This window comes from Phoenix dactylifera, chromosome 8 (assembly GCF_009389715.1).
Source record: "Phoenix dactylifera cultivar Barhee BC4 chromosome 8, palm_55x_up_171113_PBpolish2nd_filt_p, whole genome shotgun sequence".
Lineage (NCBI taxonomy): Eukaryota > Viridiplantae > Streptophyta > Magnoliopsida > Arecales > Arecaceae > Phoenix > Phoenix dactylifera.
Genome location: NC_052399.1, coordinates 21,818,170 through 21,843,995, shown reverse-complemented (window position 1 = coordinate 21,843,995; position 25,826 = coordinate 21,818,170). Strand labels below are relative to the sequence as shown.

The following is a 25,826-nucleotide window of genomic DNA, read 5'->3' as shown; positions in this document are numbered from 1 at the left end:
ACCCAATGAAAGAGACCAAGGGAAGCCCATATCAGCATGGATCAATAGATTTCCTTCCTCCAATAGTTTACAGTTCTTTCAATACTATATTCTCGTATTTGTCCCTGCAGTTGCGTGGCATATTTTGGCCAAGAAAAAGAAAAAATCACCTCTAAAAAGAGGAAAAGGTTAGAGGGGTGACAAAATAAAAAGTTCTTCTTATCTTGTGTTGCTTGGTTTGAAAGATACATCCTAGAAAAAGGGTTACGGAATCCTATCCTATTCCCTGGTTTCACTACCAAGGCACCATAAATGCAGACTCTAGTTGTGCTCGGTTGTTCACACCGTCAAATTAATGGCATGTTGGTGGGTAAATTGTCTGCTTGCAGCAAGCAAAGGAGAAAGGGGTTCTCTCCTCGATTTATGACCAAAAAAGTTTGGTACATGAGATTATTATAATTATCTCCGTTACTGGTCACATGATTCTTCCCCCTTAAATATTAAATTGATATTATTTTATCCAAGTCATATGCTTCATTTCATTAACTGCAGCCATGTTGATGACAGTTATGTAACAGCAAGATCGCGATATGGCAAGGCCTTGTTCAATGCTTCAAAGCTCGTCGAGAGGTAATTGGTTTCCATTTTATTTTAAATTTGGAACTCTCAATCATTTTATATTATATAATATTTTTCAATAAAAAATTATCATGGGTGAGAGCAATGGTTACCTTGATCTCAATTTGTACCGACTTTTTTGACTTTGATCTGTTTTTTTTTTTTTTTAATAAATTGGAGAGATCATACATATCTAGTATGAATACATCCCATAAGATGGAAAAACAAAAAAGAATTTAAAGAAGGCATGCTTTCATAGCTGCACTAAAAAGTGCAACCCGAATATTAAGCAACAAAAAAGGCAACCCAGTCCGCTGCTACGTTCGCTTTTTTGTAGACATGAGAAGGTTGAAAAGTACTATAATCTCTAGGAGAATAACCTTTGTCTGTCTAGCCTAGGAGTTGCGCCAAAGATCATTGAATGAGTTGTAATCATGGTCTAGGCAACGATTGTGCTAGTACAGTAGTAAACACACGATTAATATGATTATTGCCGCATGTCAATCATGGAAGGCCGTTACCATTCTGTTAATGCACAATTAGCTGTTATCGTGTGGTTATGGCGTTTTCCAACAAATCAGATAACATACACTGATTTCATCAGGGTGATTTGGGCCATTTTTAAGCTCCCCCTTTTTCTAGAGCATCCTCCACACTCAATCTCTGTCGATCCCATTGTTGTTCTAGATTTTCACTAACTTAAGTATCGAAGAGTCCTCCGCCGGAAATCTTCCAGCAAGTGGACTTTTTTGTACGTTGATCTCATGCCTTCCAAAGCAGAGGTGTGGAGCTCACGGCATCTTGAAGCCATTCTCCTTCCTCTTCGGTTTCAACTGATCTTGGTGTACCTTAGTCCCGATTAGCCTCAGTACGTCTTGTGACTGACCTCAACCCAGATCCTAGCAGTAACAATAGCTATAATTGGTTAAGATTTGCTTGTTATTTGTTAAAAAAAAAAGGCCTTGATATTATAAGATTTATTATTGTTTCTTATGAAGAATTTGATAAAGAAGCTTGAGTGGGCACACTATACTTGCTAATAAGCATGAAGAAGAACAAGAATCAACAAAGCTCTCTCTAAAGAGTCATGCAGGTTCTTTGTTTCTTTTTTTTCCCTTTCACCTAATAAGGAGAGTATCACAAACATTTCAATAATTATCTATATCCAAGACTTCAGAATCACCTCTTGAAATCTCTTATTGAGATTTTTTTTTGAACTTTTTTTTTTGAGATAACGACCTCTTGATGCCCGAACCATAAACGCCATTGTGCTCAACCCAGCTTGTAGTTAGCTTTGATGTGGAAGCCACACATCTATCATGCCCACCAATCAAAGGAATAATAATAGCAATTACTAAACAACAATATTAGTGATGATAAGATTAAAGCTCTTTTGTAATCAAAACTCTCTTCTGGCATCGGAATCGGCTGAAGAATTTATGATTATCATCAAGCTTTCCATGGTTCTTGGCACAACAAGCAAGCTAAGAAGGATGCATGCATGATAGTGACTCCCAAATAGATATGGGAGGATAAGCAGGTGGCGCTTGTGGCTACCATGTTTCTGTGATAAGTCTTGGAACAACTAAACAAAGAATAGAATAATAGAACTGGATGTGGGAATCCTGTGGACTCTTGGCAAAATGTTGTTATGTTGGGGGTGGAGGCGGCTCAGTTGATATGACCAATCCTAAGCCACAAGCCGTTTGTAGAATATTCATGGTAATATGGTATTTTATTTGGAAGCAGTACAGGCGTGTGAACCCAAGAAGCCCAAGAAATTCTTCAACTAGACTCATGGTCACCATGCATGCCAAGATAGTCATATATGAAGTCTTCTTCCAAGTTCATATTTTTCAACACAAAGGAATAAAAAGAAGTGCATGATTTCAAACATCATTAACAAATTGCAAGCATCAATTAGATACGGTTCATTGTTCCTGTGATGGATGGATGCTACCTTTACTTTTGTATTCAAAGCTAGGTTCAATCCCATCCATATTTAAATAAAAATTCAAAATAGAAAAATGCAAAATTATCCATTATAGGGCTGCTCAAATCACAGGTCATATATGAAAATTGCTCATTGGATGAGCGATATCTAAGTGATCGACACTACTTGCTGCCTATATATGTATCAAACCAATCCTCGACCGCAGACATCCGAGTAGTAAATCGAGCGGTTAATGAGCGAATGATTGGTTGCAAATCTCTTCATAATATTAGTGAATATAGTTTTTTCTCTGTATTGTTATCTCTTAGCAGTTTAAGGGAGGAGAAAGGAAAATCACATATCTAGATTGTGGGCTAGTCTAATATTGAGTGACAGAGGATGACACTTGGTAGTAGTTACTTACCTATGTATATATATAACGTTTTAAGGGACTATCAGCCACTACTAGTCCACTCTCACCTTGCCATGCTGTGGGCTTTGTGGAAGAACAGAGTCTCCATCTGTCTTAATAAATAGAATCTTCCACCCCACCTAACCGAGACAACAACAACAGAGACATCTAAATAACAAGCAAAAGAAGCTAAAACACGAATTAATTTTCTTTTTTATTTTAGAAAGGTTTGGAAAAGCCCTACCCAAATTTATTAAAAAAGAATAGAAAACATAATAACCATAGTAAAATTGTCATTATTCGATGAAATTGTAACAGCCAACTCAATATTTCTATCTTTTGTATCAGCCAAGGCATTCTCATACGAATGATAATTAAAATAATTCTTAGGACCCAAGATATTTCTTAACATTAGTCTCCATTAGTGATTCATAGTATACATGATGCACAGACATTTTAGGCAGCTTTTAAATAGAACACATAGGGTTTACCAACTTATGCAAAACCAACATTAATATGAGAAATGCACAGCAAAAGCATCTAGACCTAAGAGAAATCGTTTCCATATCATGTTAAAAAAAAAAAATTGCAAAGGAAGGTTACATAATATTCTGAAAAAAAACCAAGACTTAATTAAAATTTTTTGAATATAAATAACCATATCCAACTCATTCAAAGCGTACATGTCATCTTATTTTATAAAACCGTAGGAGGTTATTATATTCATTATAATTTTTGAGATTTTGCGAACTGCTGGTTGGATGGTAACTTATATGGCGGATCAAATTGGATGTACTTTATAGGGGTCTATGGCTGATTTTTTTTACAATTTTGTAAAATTTTATTTTCCAACTCTAATGGATATGTTTTTTTTGGTTTAATTTAAATCATTTGATTTACCCAAAAACAACAAATAAATAACCATAGAAGCACTGCTGGGGACAAATTAGCCTCAAATGGTGTACTAAGTCCTTGACAAATCACAATCAACACGTGGACGCACAGCAATAATGGTGAAAGGAATATTTAACACCAAATCCAGCAGCGTTATTCTATAGGAAAGGTTTCGCCTAGCAGTTTCGAAATTGAGGTGATTTCGCCCACGGATTTCTTGAATCCAGCAGCGTTATTCCAGCAGAATGGTTTCTTGAATCAGCGGTGGCTTCCCGTGCAGGCAGTTTGCTCGTATGATATCGCTGTTGGCGGACCATCTGATTGAGACTGGACAGTGATTTGGTAGGATTTGAGCCACAAGCTGGGGGATCAGGACCACCAATCTTTAGTGTCAAAGCCTTGATCCAACGGCAATACTATAGTCAGGTGATGGTCCACCGTTGTCTCGCTGCACGCTTCAAGAAGTAGACCTCTACGCACCTCTAGAACTACAGGGATACCAAAACTTGGGTTCAAGCTGCACTCTAATGTTCCATATGGACGCACATCGTACCAAGCCGTAGAAAGAACCATTCCTATAAATCAACTCCTACGTTAGACAAAACAGCGAGAATAAAGTTCTTTGTCAACCATTTCTTTCTTAGAAGCATATTATGGGCAAAAGGCGTGGGATTTTGGGCTCTCCTTTAACCTTCTTCAAGTTAGAAATTATACCCTACACTGCATGCACCACTTCAGCGTACACCGCTGGAACATAGCGAGATAAAGTAGAGCCATTATATTCTACACGATGTGCACAGTATGGCCGTGCATAATCGCTCGTTTCTGTAGATTCCGTTCATCAAATGTTTATCTCGGTTCACCATGTGGTGCACAGTGTGTGGGATATGATTTTTCGACAAGGTGCACGAGGCAGCAATTTAAGACGAGCATATAATAAATGAGAGTCATAGAAATGAGACGAGATAATTGGTGTGATACGCCGCCATGATGCATGTGGTGATAGTGGTGTAGCGCATTATTTCTCCTATTTTTTAAGTTAGTGCCATGAATCCACAGATTTCCAGCACATGGTTTCTTGAATCAGCGGTGGCTTCCCGTGTAGGCAGTTTGCTCATATGATATCGCTATCCTCCTCGAGTTAGATTTTCCATTTATTTGTTTGTCCTCCTTAGTGAAGAAATTATACCCTACACTGCATGCACCACTTCAGTGGTGCACCGCTGGAACAAAACGACATAAGGTGAGGTCATTATATCCTACACGGCGTGCACCACATAGCCATGCACAACCACTCGTTTCTGTAGATTCCGTTCATCAAACGTTTATCTTGATTCACCGTATGGTGCACACTGTGTGGGATATGATTTTTCGATAAGGTGAACGAGACAGCAATTTAAGACGAGCGTATGATGAATGGATATCACAGGAATAAGACGAGATGATTGGTGTGATGCGCCGTCATGACCCACGTGGTGATAGTGGTGTATGGTATTATTTCTTCTTTTTTAGTTAGTGTCATGAATACATGGCTACTCATTTTGCTCCGAGAAACAACAAATGCAATTGACCATGCCGAGCTGTCATCATTTTTTAAGCTAGGTTGGTCAGTCGCCCTTTCGTTACGCAACTTCTTTGTCCGGCGACCGTGGGAAAAAGCCAGGGTGTTGCGTGTCGTTGATCGCTGGCTTTTAGGTGTCACGATTTGAAAATTCAACTCATATTGACTCTTATTCCCAGTGCATGCATCTCGCCTAAGTTCAACCTAGAAAATGTGGCTTGTCCGGTCCTCAACTTTGTTTAAGGGGAAAAAAAAGAAAAGAAAAATTGTGTACATCTTTTAATAGATCACTTGCAGTTACTATATGCACAAATTCAGATGAAAATCTAATATTTCTTTTTCTCAAAAAATTTCTAATCTATATGCAACCCCAATCAATATGGCTGTTCCTGGAAGAGATTACTCCAATAAGCATTATTGGCATATTCTTATACTCTATAAATTTTACTGAATAATTTATATAGGATATAATATCCATTCATCATTATTGTATTTTTTGCATGAAAGTATTTATCGACGTTCCTTTCTTTTTAATCCATTTTAGTGCAAACTTGCAAATAAGTCTGTCTTTTCAAAAATGCAAGAAAAGTAAATCTCCTAAAACAATGCATTAAAATTAGAGTAATCATGTGGAGCTTCTGCTAATGTGCATACAGGCGTATAGGCTTGATACACTTTTCATATACAATATAGGTGCCGCAAAATATTTTTCATAAAATTATCAAAAGAATTCCTCCAACAAGAAAAATATATATGAAAAAAAATGAAAACAAAGAAGAAGAGCTCGGCTCGTCTAAGATCATGATTTGGAGAAGATCTGGTCAAAAACACGAGGCTCGACTTCGTTCCCAGTTCCCACTGCCTTTTTGAACCATTGGTCCGCCCAAATTCAACGCTAACCAATCCCAAAGCTTCACTTCCCACGAGATATTTATTAAAATAAATTATAAAAATCCCATTAGGGTTTATATTTATTAAATTTATACTAAATAGTTTGTAAAATCTATATTTACATTCAGTTAAATTAATAACATAAGTAAATTTATTTATCTTGTATAAAAAATTAAAATTATTTTTGAGTGAGTGAAGTGGAAGATACATATATTTTTTTTATGTCGGCTGTTATATGGCATAAAGTCATTTTGGTTATTTTTAAAAAAATTTCTGATTTGGTACTTAAATTTATTAAAATTAACGGTTTGACTAATATTTTATTAAGTTACGAATTAAAGTATTAGATAAATAAGCATAAATTTTTATACTGTTAAATATAAATATAATTTATTTTTAATTTTAATATTTTTTATAACTTAGTTCATTTATTATGCTACGCTCCGGTAAAATGGGGTCGATGGACCGTAACATCATCCAGGGTGTAAAGATGGTTCACGAAAAGAAAAGTCCTCCCCATGCGTGGTTAATTAGCGGATGACTTTTTTGAATGGGCAGGTCAAATCTAGGTGAAGAAGGACCGATCCGCTCGGCGACGAGAGCGATTGACCCGTGCCCCGTGGAACATTTTTGAGCCAAAAGTCTGTCCGGAAACCCGAGTAGATCCGCTCGTCGACGAGAGCGATTGACTTGTGCCCCGCGGGACATTTTTGGGCCAAAAGTCTGTCCGGAAACCCGATTAGATCCTCCAGCTCATCGGGCCAACGCATTCCCCGTTGCTCGTCCATGGATGTCCAACGTTTTTGAGTCTTGAAACATGGCATCATTTCCCTTCAAATGTATACATCAGAAGATATTTTAAAAAGAATCGAATAAGACATGTCATGGTCCAGTTAATGCCACGGTGATAAAAGAAGTATGTTGCATTGGCTGAACATTGGAATATGTCCCATAACGTGCTGTCCGAGAAGCATCTCCCAACCAAAATATGATATCAATACATTGAACCTTCATCATTTGTAGTATAAGTTGCGGGTCAACTCTTGCAGGGAACCATTTCATTCATGGTTACAATAAAATATACTAATAAGTCCAAAAGTTTTGGTGATAAGTAAACGCCATTGTTCCTGGGGTCATGCTGCCGAAGTAATGAATTCACACTGATGAAAATGAGCAATCACAAACTAGTTTGAAGTATTTCACTAGTTCTACATGTCTAAAGTTCATATAATAAAGTCTCTAATTAAAACAACAAGTATAATCAATTTCGGTGAGAATATTATTTTAACGATCAAAAACATGTGATGCAAACTATTAATCATCCCGATAGAATTATAGATCGAGTTAGCAGACGGAATCTCTGAAATAAAAAGGAAGAAAAGACTTAGATTTTATTGTTGGTTATTAAATGCTGCGCCAATCAAATGAAAAAGATGAAACTTTGACAAGGTCATGAGGTTGGTATGACATCCTTGTTACCTTTTCCTAATGCCCATGACACGGAAAAAAAAGAAGAAGAGAGGTTGCGAGCATCTTTTGAGATCCGAAGATGACATGCGTGCGGATATGCTTGCAAGCTTGGACAACATAATTTTCCTGCCTCAGAACAGAGTTGGACCAGCTGGCCTTCATGCAAGATACGATTCTAAGAACAAAATGCCCGTGATATATCAGGATGCATCTAATCCCTTAACTAGAGATAAAATGGGGAAGAATGCATTGCAATTCAATTAGATGTCTCTAAAACCTGCACCGAGATAATATATTGAAAAATAAAATCATATCACATTATTATAACCACCAAAGGGTTCAAAATGTATGGAGGGAAAACAGTTGTCGGAAAGATAGAAATCCATCCAGGATTTACTATGTACAAGGTCTTTTTAATGTGAAATCTACTATGAGCATCAAGATATATAGTGCTTAAAAAGATCGTATGTGCTCAACCTCTTACAAATTAGAACCTCGGCACCTTTTATTCCACTGTACTGTTTGTCAGGACAGTCGAGCATAACGGCAAGGCACAATCATATGGTACAAATGGGTAAGGTTTGCCAAGTGCATATATTGGTATATCAACTGAAAAACTGAGAGTGAATTCAGCACCACCACAAAAGAGACAGAAGATTCGGTTGCTGCTAGAAAATGTTGTCAGATAGGGACGCGTTGCCCTGATACAAAGGACTCCTGGAAATTGGAAATTGTTTCAGAAGGTTAGCTCTCCAAGCAAGCCACGTTTCGCATCTTACCATTATTCTTCAGAAGGTTGGTCCTCCAAGCGACTTGCAAGACTTTTGCCTAGCAGTGTATAATTTTTCATACTTGATGAGCCACTGAATGAAGTGTGGGAAAGCCGACTGGCCCAAGATAATGGAATCTAAAATGCGAGTCTCGTTGACTGAAAGAGGAGTTGTTAGAAAGCCGGATTGTTCTTATCTGCCAGTCTCAAACTTTGCTAAAGAACGTGTAACACGTTCGACGGGTGTACCACGAATTTCCAGAGATTGTTGGCTATGATGCTCATTCGTGCAGCCGCCTAAAATTGTACATACCTACCGAGAAAGATAACATATAGACGGCGGGAGAATCTAATATGACGACAGACCTGCGAGGGTGTGAGACTTGCGCAAGGCTGACCAATGTGCCATCTGCCTAATTTTTTCCTTTCTTTTTTTGTTTTTTGTTTTCGTGGAGCAAAGGAGAAATACAGTGTCAGCCGAATCTACAGAGAACAAAGACGGGAAGAACCAGAAGAGAATAAGAGCAACAAAACCAATGGGCTCTTACTTTCTGACTTTTTGGGCTGTACTCATGCCCCGTTGTGTGTGAGGTGCCGATGTATCAAAAAAAAAAAAAAAAATATTTGAGGCAGAACTAGCCTCATGAAACACAAGTTGAACGGAAAACCAAACCAAGGTAGAGCGGAAATCCAACTGATTACTCTTGGCTGAATCCCCTTACAACAAAATTGTCCTGCAACAAAGAACAGAGAGCACATCTTACCCATCTAAGTTGTGTAAAAGGCACTGATTGAGCTGTTAGCTCTCATTTTTATGTAATGATTCATGAGAAAATCACTCAGTACTAAACCATTATGGCGGCTTCTTCTTGATGATATAAGATGAAGGTTCTCCAAATATTTTGTAACAAAAAGTAGATATCCAGACGACAGCAATCATATTCTTGCCTATATTTCATGCGCGAATCATGTGGCTGCTTGTTCGTCAGTTTAAAAATAAGAATAAAAAATATCCATGCGCCAATATCTCGAATCAAACCCATGAAAAGCACTTACAGATCTGCCTTTATGCAATATATTCTCTTTGCCCGATCATCATTTGAGCCGCTGAAATTATGTGTCATTTTCTGCAGAGACAAAAGCTGCAGCGCTTAGATTCTCATTCAATTTAAACAAATTAATAACCATAGTAACAAATAGGAATTTTATTTATGTATATTGTAACCCTTTATAGCTACAAATTCTCTTCGTGTATCTTCTCTTTACATATTTAGAATAAACAGAAAAAACATTTTAGTCCAGCTGCATATATATAGGATATGAATGTAACAAATAAAATTGCACAGATTATCAGCGTATTACTATGGTAAGATACAGATGCCATCTAAACCTCGAAAAAGACCCACCTTGCCCTATTTCTCCCCCTTACAACTGGTCCTATATCCTTTGGTCTCAATACCGGATCCTGGCTCTTCCATGAACCCATATATATTGTATGTAAAACCATCAACTATAACAATCAATCAGCATATCAAGCAGAGTGCTTGGAAAGTGAAGGAAAGGAGAATTTCGAAGGTTTAGATCTGAGTTTTGGGGATAATCATCCATCCGTTGGTCTTGCCTCTGCTGATACACCTCTATATCACTACCCAAAAACAGCCTGAAATCCTCTAGGCACAAAAAGTATGTTAGCATGCATGAAGCACCATATTTCTGATTCAATACACAGGCATGGTTGTTCATAAGCTCAAACATTCATGGGAGTACAATTAACTGATATTGTTACTGAGACATTGTAAAATACATGTCAGCATGTCCAGCAAAGAAAAGTGGAAAAAAGAGTGCAGAACAAGAGTTGCTGATAATCAATGTGCATCTTTTACACTTTACAATTTAGCAGTTGCAAACAGAGTTAGCTATCTAGCAGCAGAATGATGCAATCTTACTCATGGGAACACTAAATGAATATGAAGATAGAAATCTAGATCTTCTTCATGGTCTAATTGAAAATTTTTAAAGAATGGGAGGTGCAAGTAATTTTCCATAAAACATTTAAAGCAATATGGAACCAAAAGCATTCATTGAAGGGCTATATCCAACAAGATATTTATTTATTTAGTTATCTGCATGATGTGTTTTTTTCCACGATAAGAAATGATCACCACATCCTCAAAATAAATTTTGATTTTGGAATTAAAAATTCCTATATTTTCCCAAATTATGATATATTATCAAAATACAAACATTAGCCAAATATGCAAACTTTAAATTAGTTATATAGTATATTCCAAATAACATAAACAGTAAATTTAACAAACGTATGGAATTTAATAAATTAATAAAAAATTTCTAAAATAATTACACATGAAACTAAAGGATTCATGAGAAATCTTGCTATTTTTAGATTCAATCTACAAGTTCAATCTAGAAGATTCAGTAATTATCCACACCTGCACAATTGAAATCTTTGCATAAGTTTCCTATGAACCTGCAAGTTCAAAGGAAATCCCCATTCCTTGTATCCCCAGAAAACAGCATATAGCATATATCTCAACAAGCCTGAGTAATTTTAGAAAATGTACACAGAAGTGCCTGAGAGACAGAACCCATCTTGTAGAGGCTCACTTTAGTCAAGTTTCCAGCAATAATTTAAATTTATAAAAAGTTCTATAATGGCCAAATCTTCACAACTAATTGTTGACCACTGGTGCAAGTACATGAACTAAGGCTACCTACAGATATTGTGAATCCTTTTCTGGAAAAGACATCCCTAGGCCAGATCGCTCCGATAATTGATCCCTAATTCTAAACTCAATTAGATCATAATCCCTCACTAACTTCCCTATCTTTCTCATGCGTAATCATAATTTCATAGCCATCCATCTGTTCAACCAATCCAATTAATTATCTCAATGTGATTACAACTGTCAGAGTTAAAGTCTCTGTTTGATCTCAGTCATCCAAGCACTGGAGATGATCATCAATATCAGATGTCGTTCATATGCCAAAAACTAGCAAATATTAGATGCAATACTAACATGATTTCTTGTCACAAAAACTAATACGTTCTACATGTATCAAATCATTCAAAATTTCAAATAGCCAACTGCCTGCCGAACTTCTCATAACAGCCCTCCAGACTCCTTTCACTTGTTCCAGTGTAGAAGCAATAAATGCAAAAAAGTGATTGCAATTTTCAGGAGGGGCAAGACAGATAAGGCTTGACATGTAGAATTCAAATGGCACAACTCCAGAGTAAAGCTATCCTTCCAGATTTGCATCAACCCCATTCAAATCAAGGATTTGATACTTAATGTGCACATACGGTCCATCCTGGTCAATGTAATACAAAATTGAGTTAATCATTGTTCAGCACATATGTTTGTTTAAAATATGAGTGGACAATTGAGCTAAACAGCTTTTAGGCAATGAATGTTCATTTCATCTCATTATTGGTTCATGCAAATACTGGTATGCTTGATGAGTTTATATCTCACACATTTCTGAAGTTGCAGTTTACTGGTCAGAGAACTACATAGGCTATAAAAACCTCCTTTTAACATACAATAGAGTGTACCAAACATGATCTGGTCAATCTCTCAAGAAAATGGAATTGTAAGTTGAAGAACTTTAGATAAAGAAAGATAAGAGGCAAAAGCTGTTTATCCTTTTAGTGCTTCTACAAATAGGCATTTGAAAGGGAACTGGTGAATTACAAACCTTTTCCAGAAACTCCCGGTGCCAGAATCCAAGGGTTTTCAACAGACCACAGATCATTGGCATCCTAAACCAGTATGCAGCAATCAGTCCCTCTACAAAATGCCACTCCAAGACTCTGAGACCTTTCCTGTCCTGCTCTGTCCCAGATCTGAAAATACCCCCTCCCCCCACCCCGAAAGAGGGAAAAAAGAAGTTACATTTTAGATAAAGTTCTCAGGGAAAAGAAAATAATTAGTAAAAGTGAAATAGAATAAGATCTCACTTGCAAATTTATTACTTCGTTCTCAATCTTAAGTTACTTTATGGCAAAATATGCACCTATCGCAGCCTTCTACTATTGGCTAGACTTCTGGTGTGCAAATCTGAGATTAATGGCCAAGAATCTAACTCTAGAGATAACTGCACACATGCTTCTGACAGAGACAGCCTCATGCCAAGAACAAGTTCAGTGTAACAAATTGTCCCATGTTATCACATAAACAGTCATCTCTCGATGCTTTAACGGGGGAAAAAAATCACTGCAGAAGGCAACTTTCTCATGATTCTGCTAACCCCATTGCTGAATTTCTTGAGCAAATCAAGAATCCCATGAACTAGAAAGAAAACTAAAAGAATAAAAATATAGAATTTTAAAAATAAGGAATATTTACTTTAGTTCTTGACAATTATCTCATAACTGTCCATCAATCATTGCTGGGTTTCCTGGCATGAAATGAGAAAATACGATCATGGAACGAGTAAAATAAGAAAACAAAAATCTTGTCCTTATTATCAGGGCTATGTAAAATGTTGGCATTCTTGATCACTTCGGGTGATCAGAACGAACCAAAATCCTAAAGAAAACGAAAGAATATCGCATGAACAAGAATCAGAAGCAAGAACAAAACTCTAGCATATCAATCGCCACAAGACCTCAAGAAATGTAAGAGAATGAGAAAACCTCAGCGAGATAATTTAGGACGCCGATCGACCAGAGATCCATCAAAGGAAGATTCTATAAGAAATACGAGAATCAAAAGAGGGGATGCGAAAGAAAAGGATCAGAACAATCTCACCCGCTGTCATCGAAACCATGTCCGCCCCGTCCTCGAAACCCTGGCTGAAACATCGCAGAAACGGTCGAACTCCGGAGAAGGGAAAAAAGGGGAGGAGGAAAAGAGAGACATCGCCGTTCTTTAGGCTTGCTTTATATTAAGGTGCGAGCGAGGCGGTTCAGATAGGATCCGGGAAGCGACAGGATCACGACCGACTTAAAGAAGCGGTTCCTCTAAAGGCTCCTTTGGTCCCAGAAAAAAAGAAGAGAGAGAAGCATGGTCAATTAAAAAAAAAAAATGAAATATCTCTTATTTAATAGAGATTTTCAAAAAAAAAAAAAAAAATATTCTCACAAAAATATAATTTTTATATTTTATTAAAAAAAAATTTCCATGAGAAACATGAAAAAGTTACTTTCTAGGAATCACTCAATTTTTATTTTTTTAAAAAAGGCCCTTTAGCATTAAAGAGGCATTAAAGACCTATTATTATTAAAAGTATAATAGGAATTACATATAACTTTTTCAGGAAAGTGGATGATCAACTAAACATAAGCACTCTGAAAATCTGTCACTTTCTCATGGTCAACCAAACATGCCAAATGTAGTTTTTCAGGCATCATCTTCTTAGGAATATGATTCCTGAAGAAAAATGCTTCCCGCGAACCAAACGAGCCCTAAAGTAATAGCATATCCGGGAAGCGACAGGATCATCATTGACGAGTGCCCGTGCGTTGATCCCTGGCACAATGGCGCAACCTTTGGAAATTTTTAAATAAAATATGAGAGTTTTAGGAGCAACCTTGTCTAATTCTGTAATTGATAGGATGTACATAAAGCTTATTATTGAACAAGAGAAGCTGAACCATTTATGTTTAAGACTGTAAATGGGACATGTTCTATTTTTCGAGTTAGATATGAGTTTATTGAATTTAGATTCGACCTAACCTATTTGAATTTTGGATAATTTTGAATTTTTAATTCTATGCTCCGTTTCGATCTGATCCAAATTTATAAAATTATTTGTGCCTGCATGCTGCAGGGTTGCATTATCTCCCCAAAGAATAGGATCATTGTCTTCTTTCAAAACATAATCACATACAGTCGCCCAGGATTTTCTTGTCTGCACATCCAACTGAGCTCCATCAAATTCCTTAAACTTGGCCCTGAGATCTTTTATGAAAGTATACCTGCTTACCATTGCCAATACTGCTGCGTGATAGTGATACCCCTGCTGAGCATGATTCTCTTTTGCGATTAATATGGTTTTGACATTTTCTGTTTGGAAGCACTCAAGTATCCTTAGTAGTACTTCCTTCCTATCTGTCGCCCTTTTCTCCGCATGACTAAAAGTGATCAATAAAAATACTCGTTTAGCCATATCTTTCGCCATGATGATTTTATTTATTTTTTAGACCTTTTGATAATTGGTACTCTTTGTCTTCTTTTACCCCTGTGCCAACTTGACCGACCTTGAGGGAGGGAGTAAACAAGGCCTCGCCGTTTGAGAGGACCCCACGCCCTAAGGCTTCGCCGTTTGAGAACCCCGGCAGCAGCTGGCTTCCTCGGTTACTGGGTTACACCAAACAACTGAAATTACTATCTTACACTCTAATTGAACAAGTCAGTCATCCGACCCGACCCAGAGCTGGGGCTTAAGGCCGACCCAGTGCTCCGGCTCGATCTCCGAGACTTCTATCATGGTCATGTCTTGTGAGCTATGAAACCGTGCTCAGTCGCTCAGAGTCGAGGGGAAAACGAGGGTTTTGTCGGCGAGTCGTGGAGGCGAGGGAGAGGGAGGGGCGAAGAAGGCATAAGGGATAAGGAAGAGAGAAGGAGGGTCAGAGAGAGAGAGAGAGAGATGGAGGGCGGTGGTCAAAGCGGAGCTCCTCTGGTAGCGGCTCTTAGGGTTCTGGTAGCGGCGCTTAGGGTTCCGACAATGTGGCGACGATAAGCTTCTTCTGTAGGTTGCAACGCCCCTTACATTCCTCCTTATCGATCCTTCTCCCTCCGATGCATCTACTTTTGTTCCTTTTTTAGCTCGATTTTTTTCGTGTTTTCATGGCTTTTCGATTTTTTCTATGCTGTTTGCCTATGAATGGCTTTTTCTTGTGATCGAATATAGTTTTCATTAATGCTTATATTATATATTTACTCGGAAGATAAATATAAAATTTTTTTTATTACTCATCATTGCCCAACAGACTAAGAGGAAGTAGGAAGTTTAGTTTTTCATTCTCTTAATTTTTGTTACCAGCATTTTTTCCTCTTGAAGCTCTTTATGCATTTTTTTTCTTATTCCCCTTGAAGCTCTTTACCTGACCTGACCCAGACCCGAACCATACCCAAATTTTTTGGGTTGGGTCGGGTTATATATGGATCCGACCCGAATGACCCGTTGGGTCAAAAATTATAGTTGTGCATCCGAAACAATCTGATTCGATCTTCTATTGGGTTGGATCTGGATCCAAAACAAGGAACTGGGTTGGGTCGGGGCCACTCATAATTTGACCCATATGCACCTCTATTTATGTTGATACTAGCTCATTGCCAAATCTTAAAATTAAGCATCTTATGTTGGTCGATGAGAATAGATGGGAATTTGCTGTGATCTATCAATATTTTTTGGAAAGGTTGGTAGATAAAATTCTTATTATTCCTGTACCAGGTAGAGATAGTGTGCATAGGTTGGGACGAGATCTTGTATCTATGTTGTTGGTTAGAGTTGCAGATTTTTATAAGTTTTCTAAGCCAGAAGCTCCATTAATTTATAACATTGATTGGATATGGAGAATTGGCGTTCATTCTAAGATTGCTTTGTTCATACATGGCCTCCTCATCCCAAACCACCGTGACTTATGCCCCAATATAAAGGAATCTACTTCTCATGTTATTATAGATTGCAGGTTGGCGACCTAGATCCAAAGATTGGCCCCTATTTCTGATATAGCAACCATATGAAGTCTCTCTCTTGATGTCGTCATGCAGATTATTTAAGAAAGATCTATTAGATATAACTTGAGCACAGAGGCTATATTAGCCCCTATTTAAAATCCCTGAATGATTCTTGTGTGAGAGCATTCAGCTAGGCTTAGGAGTACATTAATGTAACTACCCTAAAGGGATCCTTTATAGTTGGGAAAAATTGTGGCTCTTATTTTGCAAGCTCTGCAATCCATAGATGACTTACTTCACTTGGGAGCCACCACCTTCTCGTTTTCTCAAGATCAACTTTGGTGGCAATATTCAAAATAGTGGAGATTCTAGTGGAGCAAGCTTCATCATTAGAATGCGAGTAGTGCATTGATTGTAGCAGGTGGTATTAGATTGTTTAACATTACTGCTCCTTTGGCAAAATTGTATGTTGCATGGGAAGGTTTGTTATAGGCTATAAAAATTTTGAAGGCTTCTCACATCATACTTGAGGAGACTCCCTAACGGTTATTAGGTGGCTATTTAGCTCACCATCTTTAGAGACCATTGCTCATCTTTTAAGATATGATTGTTGGAGAATGGGGGCAGCTTCATAGTCTTACGAAGTGACACATGTCCATAGAGAAGCTAACAATGCTGCAGACTGGATGACAATATATGTTTTGAGATTCATTGCCAAGTCTCCTATTAGAATTTTTGTTTTGTTAGTCATTAGTTTTAATGATTTTAGGATTCTATTTCTAGTTTTATTCTACTTAGCTATTCCTTCTAAAATAGTTATCTTTATCCTTTAGTGGTTATTAAGTCTCATCTTTTAGTGGGTGTTGGTTTTTGACTTTGGGTAGGAATCAAAGATCCCACCCATATGATGCTCTATTTAAAGCGACCTTTGGTGTCTCCTAATATAGCGTGAGAAAAGAGATAGAGGGGGAGAATAAGAGTTGTCCCTTTTGGTGAGGCGTGGGAGAGAGCATTTTTGTGTGGCTCAATTTTTTAATAAAATATTTTTTTCCTCATAATTATTTTTCTTCCGGTCTCTTTTTGTATTTTTTGTTTGGTATTTGTTCTAGATCTTGGGCCGGCACAGTCGATCTACTCCGCATAGCGTGCCGTTCTACAATATGTTGCCAATCATAGTGGAACTACTTTCTAGATGGCTATGATAGATATTCCTTCCGAAGTATCCATTATTTTAACTTTTGATTCCCACAAATGTATTTATTCTAAACTAGTTTAATAAATCCAATTTACTGAAAAAAAGAGAACTAAATATAGGTGATGCCAATTATCTAATAAAACTCGTCTAGATTAAACGCATCCTTCAATTTTAGAACACACCACAAACCGACCACAGTTGGTAGTCAGCAGCCAACCAGCTCGAACAACTAAATATAGGTGATTATCTTTTTATTATTATCTTTGTTGCACCAATCTTATGCACCTATACTATGTCTATAAAACCAAGTATTTTAATCTCATGGTTCCTTCAATGCTTCTGATAATCACCTCAGTTCAGAGGCATTCTGGTTTTTCGCGATCAAACTTAAATTGTGTTACTTGTGTACCATAATGACATGCATATAAATCGAAAGAAGTGAGAAAACCCGTTGTTATACGAGTCTATGAATTATCATCAATTGCTCTTCACCAACTTCCAACCACACTCATTGAGGCCTATCACTAATACAATAATTTGAGTGGATGCAAGTTTCAAGTTAAGGCTATCATCATATTTCAAATTCATAACAATCAAAATTCAGAAGCGTCGTCCAGTTCTTCTTCCCTAAAAACTTCCTGACGCGACACCGGTGAGCAGTCCCCTCAGCGAGAACTGAGGGGCATCAGTCCTTTGGCTATCATTCTCATGCAGGCAAAGATCCTTAACCTAAGAGTTTCTGCTCCCGCGAAAGCCATGGATTACAATGTACCAAAAAAAAGGGCCATGGATTACAAGGTTCTATCATACTTAAAAATGGCGGTGGTAAGATTATTGTGGTGTAAGAATTGCTAACGATCTACATGCAGCTTTTTACAGATCGCTCGCTATAAATTTTCTTTCAAGACGCAAATGTAGTCAGTATCTTAAAACAGCAACAGAGAAGGAAACTAACAGCTGCATACAGCAATGGAGATGGAAAGTATATTTTTCCATCCAAATCAATTGCACCAACTATCTACAGCAATAGAGAAGCTGTATACTGATCTCCCGTGCTCTTTATGTACTAGTGGTAATATAGAAAGAATGCTGAAATATCATGATCAGGGACAGAAGCTGACATGCAGCTGGGATAGCAGCTCGAGTCAGCAGGCACATCCACTGCCTTGCTCTGGTTCTGAAACGAATTCTGCAATACGCTGGAAGTATCTGCAAATGGGAACAGAAAGCTTTTAACCCATGCATGAAACTAACAGCACTCGCTAAAGGGTTGTAGCCAACAGGTTAAGCATAAAAAGTTAGTCTTACTCCAAACCAATAGCAATCGATGGCATCTGCTTTATACAATAGTTTTCTTCCCCAACTTTACCATGGCATCTTGCACCAACAGACCAAACCCATGTTGACACAACATCCACAAACAGATTCTCAAAGAAACATAACTGGATTATTAGAAAAAGCAGTATTATTCTTCTTTTTCTCTAGCTATTTCTAACGGCTTTAGCAAATAGATGTGATGGGGGGCAAAATGGATCGTCCAGCCCACATCAAAAGGGCCACCCAATTTCGGCCCAACAGACACCAACGTGTCCTCGGTCTGGTCCAGAACCAGCCCGACCTCGGACTTCGCTGAAAGCTCCTTCAACCATGGATATTCGCCGAAAGCTCCTTCAACCATGGATATTCGCCGACGCGCCCCGATCAAGATTGGGGCACCCTCCTTTATTCGCCGACTCGCCCGACCAAGCTCGGGCGCCCTCTCCAGTAATATGTTTCGACCCTCCAGCTCAGAGCACTCCATTGAGCACACCTCTAAGCCTGTAATGCTAGGCTGGCTCAGCACCAGTCTAGTCGACCTCACTGAATACCTGATGCGACCTCAATAAGCTCGGTCTCGCTAAACTACCGCACCCATGTGCGTGCTTTCGCCCTCCTACGTGGCCGTGCATTGCGACACCGCCACGCCGTGCTCCGCTTATTGACCCACGACAGTCAGGGGCAGCGTCTTACCGTTTCCAAGAACGGGCTCCACCGCGCGTCACAAGCAAGCTCAACCTGCGCGCCACTCCTACTCATGATGAGAACAGGCCATACCTTGCTACGGCTGTCAACATCTCACCATTCCCAACGGCAGACTCTACCGCGCGCCACAAGCAAGCTCAGGCTGCGCGCCACTCCCTCTCATGATGGGAACGGGCCAATCTCCGCCACTTAAGCGCTCCTATCAGGACTATAAAGGATCCCAATAGGTAATGCCTAAGGGACTTTTTCGGCTGGATCTACTAATTAAGCTCCACTCTAACTTGAGCGTCGGAGGGCCCTCATCGGAAACACCGGTGAAGCTTTGTGCAGGTACACCGTCAGTCGTAGGAGGTGACTCTCTCCCCGTTTTCCTCCGTACTCCGGCCGCTCCCACGACTCCTCCGGTGTGGTCACCCTCGGGCCAGATTTGAACCACAACAAGATGTGTTTTGAACAGTCAAGGATGGTTGTATGCATGCATCAATGCATGTCTTGGGGTTAAGATTTATAAGTCTTAAAATGCCTAGATATAAAATATCCCATGTTTTTGAAGCCTCTTGGCAATCCATCAAGCTGCAGAAAATCAGCACATGTTATTGTGCCACTAAAATTATTTAGATGGTGGACAAGGAGTCTTCCAAAGATGTGATTTTTTTTTGTAGAGTAGCATTTTAAGCTTTGTAAGTCAAATGCAACAGCATACATTTGCATTTTCCAACGCTGAACAGTGTAGAGTTCTCTCTTTACACCCTATATACATACATAGATACATACATACATATGTCTGTATTATTTTCCATATTAATCAGAAATCTGCCCCTTTTGGGCTTCTGACTTGCTTCCCTTGAGAGAAGACAGATTCAAGCAATGATAGTATGACAACTAAATTAACTTCTACACGGTAAGCTCTCCATGGGAACCAAAATTCATTCTCTCATTCCTCAGCTTTAATTGAGGAGAGATGACAGCTCATTCAACAGATTTCTGAACCTACTAACAAATAATATTGTCTATGTAAGTACATGTATTATAACAACAAACAGCATGCATGCTCTATTTACAGAACTTTTTCTTTATTAGTTACAACCTGGATCCCTACAGAGCGACAATGGTGGCACCATTCAGAAAAAAAAAAGAGCAAAAAAAGAGTTTGTGAGGACCCATATGGGTATGTGCTTAGTCACACGTAGGTCATTTGTCCGAAGAATCTTGGGTACTTGTACAAGGCCAACAAACTTAAATAACATTTTTCAGCTAATTTTTTTAGATAAGGTCCTAGATTATTATAAATAATATTAGAGTGGATCCACTCAATGGCTTATGTGGACTAGAGGATACTGCAACAAGACTCGTTAGGGCTAACCACGTGTTGTTTGTGATGTTTGTAATTAAATTTGACTGGATTTGGCTCCGTAACCTAGCGAGCATGCCAAAGAGTATGACCCATGCGAGTGTGTATTTAGTCCTACATCGATTATTTACTGAGAAGATTTTAGGTGCTTATATAAGACTAAGAAACCCAAATAACATTTTCTGGCTAGCATTTTTTGATGAGGTCCTAGGTTGTTACTGTGTTATATCCTTCCTTTTTCCCATGCGTACCACATGCCCCAACCCGCAAAAAACAAGTAGAGGTGGAATTGTGCAACTCATCAGCCATATAAGTTTTCAAAAAGAAGTGGTGCATTTACACATATAATGAAGTTGCTCACAAAGCAAAAGGTTTCAAAAAGAAATGGTGCATTCACACATATAATGAAGTAGTTCCCAAATTTTAGACTTAAGTTGTTATAACAACCTAAGACCTCATCTAAAAAAGCCAACTGGAAGGTGTTATTTGAGTTCTTTAGTCTTATACAAGTATACAAGATCTATTCACTATATAATCGATGTGAGACTAAATAGACGCCTGCACAGGTCCTCACATGCTTCCCTCGTTAAGTCTTAGTGTTCTCATCAGGCTAAGGCTCCAAATCCATTTAAATTCAATTACAAGTACCACAAATCTAATTACAAGCACCACGATTTACTCGTTGTTAGTCTAAACGGGCTCGTGCTATAGTGTCTTATAGTCTATATAGGTTATGGGACGGATCTGTTTTGATACCACTTATCTATCTAGTGCGTAGCAGATGTGGGGCTAAACAGCCCATTTGGGTTCACCACGAGCTAATCATAGATTAATTAAAATCATATGGGCCATGGGGACGTTGTAGCAAGGGCCCATTTGGGTTCACCACGAGCTAATCGTAATGTTTGTAATTGCATATGTGGTACTTGTGATTGGATTTGAATTTTTAGTCTAGCGAGAATGTTCGAGCTTAAACATGAGGAGAATGCTAAGGGACCTATGTGGGCGTGTATTTAGTCCCATATTGTTATGTACTTGGTAAATCTTGGATACTTATATGATACCAAGAAATCCAAATAATATCTTCCGAGTAGCTTTTTTTGATTGAAGTCCTCGATTATTACAGTTATATATAGAAATATTGTATAACTCGATGTCATCTGAGTAAAAAAGAGAAATGAATGAGTTGGACTCATATTTCTACACTGAGATAATGAAAGCTTAAAAGAGTGGTCCAAAGGTTAGCTGCAATAATAACTCCATGGAAAATTTAAATTCTTCAGGGACAGTACCACATCAAGCCTATCCAGCAATGGAACCAGGTCCTATAATTAGGTCGCACAAACATCTTTATGCAAGGTGAACAAAAGAAGGCGACCTTGCGAGCAGAATATTATATTATTTTCATAAACAGAACAGCAGATTTGGCATTCAAACTTCTTCTTCAACAACTACGCGAAAGTACAAGTTAAGGAGTTGCTTGAAGGTTGACATAAACAGCAATTATGTCAAGGAATCAATGGTTTTTCTTTTTCTTTTTTGTTGTGAAAAGTAGGATATTGGATTGGATATGAATATCAAAGTGGCATGTGGATCCATTAAAGAATGATATGCACAATATTGGATCAGGAATATAGATAAGATTGATAGGCAGAATCTTATAGGTAACATGCTTCATTATAACTTCTATTGTAACAACTCAGGACCTCACCCAAAATGGCTAGCCGGAAGGTATTGTTTGGATTCCTTGATCCTGTATAAGTACCCAAGATCTACCCAGCGAATAACCGATGTGGGACTAAACATACGCCCGCACGGATCCTCACATACTCCCCCCGTTCAAGCCCTGACGTCCTCGTCAGGCTAAGGGTTCAAATCCATTCAAATCTAATCACAAACACCACGATCGGTCCGTGGTCAACCCCAATGGATCCGTGCTGCAGTGTCCCCTAGTCCACATAAGTTATGGGCCGGGTCCGCTCTGATACCATTTGTAACAACTCAGGACCTCACCCAAAATGGCTAGCCGGAAGGTATTGTTTGGATTCCTTGATCCTGCATAAGTACCCAAGATCTACCCAGCGAATAACCAACGTGGGGCTAAACACACGCCTGCACGGGTCCTCACATCTATTTTCAGAAGGGAGCATAAATAATCATACAGGAAGCCTATAAGCTAATAAATATTTAACCCAAGGGATACTTACATATCCTGCTCATCGTTATTGGCTAGTGCAAGTTTAGCAACATGGAAAAAGGCAGCATCAACATTCTGGTTGTCTCTTGCTGAAGTCTCAAAGTAACGTATGTTGCCACGCATACTGCACCACTGCTTTGCTCTGACCTCAGGAACCTATATGAGTAGTGATGAGGAGAAAAAAAAAAAATCTAAGAACACGGTACAAGGAGGAATTGAGAACAAAATATATAAAGGCATTGCGTTCCTCACCCGTCTTCTGGTCTGTCCATCTGTATCAGCCTTGTTTCCAAGTAGAACAAATGGAAATTTCTCCCGGTCTGATGGCCTGGCCTGAAATAGAGTAAGAGTTGCAGCCTTGAGTCTATTAATTTGCTAGGCAATGTTCATAACAGAAAAGACCACAGACACAACTAGCCTTGATATACATGAAAGTGTGAAACTGATAATAAATTAGAAAAGGATGAACAGATAAAAGAGCAACAAATGCAAAATTTTCTGGGAAAATACATATATAGCATGCAGTATTCTGATACGATATAAGATGCTCTCAAAGCATTAATGGTTATTCGTCCAACAGGCAAATTTAATTCTCATGCATGACAAGGAAGTCCAAGTTTCGGTTCATTAATAAAAATTCCCTAAGCACATTGGAACGTGATTGAGCCTAAGCTTCAATATTTGTATTTATGTGCATCAGCACATGCATGCATGTTTACATGCAGGCATATATACAGACATGCATATATATGAGACAAAATATTGACACATATCTATTGCAACCTGAAGGGAAATTCATGATTCTGGAGTATAAGTTAGTTATTTGCATTACATTTTACATTACACTTAATATGGCCTGTTTTCCGTAGTTAAGCCGAAAAGCCATGCTATCCACATAAGATCCTATGTAAAGAAAATACCTTCTTTTAATACATTGACATAATTTTTTTGTCAGTCAAAAATAATGTTAAGTCTTGGAGCAGACCTATCTTTGAAACTCATTTCCTTCCTGTTAGTCTTTCTGTTTTGTAAAAGCATGGATCCATTGCTTGCATGGAACAATGAACCCAAAATAGAATCAAGAGATTAAGGGGAAGAATTGGGCCGAAATATCTAAAAATCTGAAAAAAGATAAATAAGGATTTACACTTCCATCGATAGGGATGATTTACACATCACCAAATGCATACCCCCCCTTTGAATATAGAAATAATTACTGAATTCGTTGATTTCTTCTCAATTTAAACATATAATTATCGAAGATATATGATAATTCAAATTATTCATATACTGTTTTATTGATAATATTTGCAGCAAGTTAATAAATCATGAAATTTCATAATTCCTAGTTTTTACATGTCATCAGAAAATTAATAAAATATATATCTTAATATAAAAATAGATGATTGCAGTTTGTTTATGTGTATAGGAGGAGGATAAGTGGCATAGCAACAATTAAGTATTAATATTTAAATAATTAGTGATCAGTTCATTCGACAAATTATTGAATGCAAAATTAAAGAAAATGATGTTAATGACAAATTGCCATATAATATTGGAATGTGAACTAATGCCTCTTACACATGAACATAAGTTCCCAGTAGAATTACCTAAAATTAACATGAGAAAAACTAAAATATGTTAAATTATTTTTAATATATGCATATTAAAAAGTTTTATAGTCCTAGTAAATAACTTAATTGTGTATTATAATGATTTTTTTGATTTTTGACAGTAAATGAATTTTCATTTAATTGATTAATTTTTATCATTTGTAGGGATAAAAAAGGGAGCTGGAGCAGCTCTATGAGATCATATTCTAGGACTGATGGTCCCCAACATCTAGATTTCTAGCTACTAAACGCATTCAAGCATTGGGTTACCTTAAGCTTCTTGAACCTATTTCTAGCTAAGCAATTAAAAGTAGCTTTCACATAGAAGAAAAAGTTTTTTGCACAGTATTATTTGACACAAATTCTCTCGTGTTTGGATGATTGGGCTCAAAATTCTATAGGATTCATTGGTTAATTGGGCCAATACAACTAGTAAACACATAGGATTACAGGCTGGGCTGAGGCCTGTATTCATAATTACCCAGAATTAACTTTGGAGCGAGCCGTTCAAATCTTCCAAACAGGCCCTAAATCTGAATGTTCGATGCTCATCTGAGCACAAGACATGTCATCATTTCATGTAAAATAAGCCTTCATACATCATTCACTGGCGGATATATTTAGTTAATTAATATACGGACAGAAAATTGGACCTGGAAAGCTTTTAAACCATACGCAGAAATTGGGGTTTTGTAATTTATCAAGCTGAGCCAGAGAACTATACATGCGTTATCAAGAACCAAATTGATTTTTAAATGCATTAGAATGCGACGAACATGATCTATATTGAATCTTCCAGGAGAGAATGAAATATTATGTTGAAGAACTTTAAAGAAATGTTGGAAGGGAGCTGATGAATTACAAACCATTTCAAGGAACTGTTTGTGCCAGTCGTAAAGAGAGGAAAAAGAACTGGGATTAGTGACATCAAAGACCAATACGCAGCAATCTGCTCGTCTATAAAAGACTGGAGCAAGACTCTGAAATTTTTCCTGACCAGCTGTATCCCAGAGCTACGTACTCAAACAATAGTAAAAATATCAGCAATGCAAAATGTTCTCAAGAAGTAGAAAAGAATGAACAAGAAATAGAACGAGAGCTCACTTGCAAAGTCACACGCCTGTCGCCTATCCGAAGTTCTATTGCAGATATATCAGCAACAAGCGTAGACTTAGAGTCTTCCCTGAATCTGTTGCGTATAAATCTAAAATTATGGTCAAGAATCCACATATTATTGACGAGATCCACGTATTGTTATCTTGTCAAGCAGAA

General features: G+C 37.9%; 2 protein-coding genes and 1 long non-coding RNA gene across 20 annotated transcripts; 1 reads left to right on the top strand and 2 right to left on the bottom strand.

The window, feature by feature from the left end:
* Positions 1–12: 12 nt before the first annotated feature.
* Positions 13–3,516, top strand: LOC120111630. The gene is made up of 2 exons (XR_005513029.1): positions 13–419; positions 547–3,516. It is a non-coding gene; the product is annotated as an uncharacterized LOC120111630 (long non-coding RNA).
* Positions 3,517–8,245: 4,729 nt separating this feature from the next.
* LOC103720798 lies at positions 8,246–13,505 on the bottom strand. 18 transcript variants are annotated; one of them, XR_005513026.1, is made up of 5 exons: positions 12,248–13,496; positions 10,978–11,860; positions 9,934–10,187; positions 9,584–9,654; positions 8,246–9,261 (listed from the first exon to the last, which is right to left on the bottom strand). XR_005513026.1 is itself a non-coding variant. In XM_039129251.1 (5 exons), the coding sequence occupies exons 1-5, from the start codon at positions 13,353–13,355 to the stop codon at positions 9,226–9,228; spliced, it is 405 nt and encodes a 134-aa protein (XP_038985179.1). In that variant the 5' UTR covers positions 13,356–13,484; the 3' UTR covers positions 8,246–9,225. The 18 variants fall into 18 exon arrangements, 3 of the variants coding, with proteins under 3 accessions (XP_038985179.1, XP_038985181.1, XP_038985180.1); XM_039129251.1 differs by lacking the exons at positions 9,934–10,187; positions 10,978–11,860 and adding an exon at positions 9,379–9,475 and having other exon boundaries at positions 12,248–12,395; positions 13,303–13,484; XR_005513024.1 differs by having other exon boundaries at positions 9,057–9,501.
* Positions 13,506–18,217: 4,712 nt separating this feature from the next.
* On the bottom strand, positions 18,218–25,784 carry LOC103720815 (ras-related protein Rab7). Its single transcript, XM_039129618.1, has 5 exons — positions 25,659–25,784; positions 25,421–25,567; positions 23,194–23,274; positions 22,952–23,097; positions 18,218–18,580 (listed from the first exon to the last, which is right to left on the bottom strand). The coding sequence occupies exons 1-5, from the start codon at positions 25,782–25,784 to the stop codon at positions 18,517–18,519; spliced, it is 564 nt and encodes a 187-aa protein (XP_038985546.1). The 3' UTR covers positions 18,218–18,516.
* Positions 25,785–25,826: the final 42 nt, after the last annotated feature.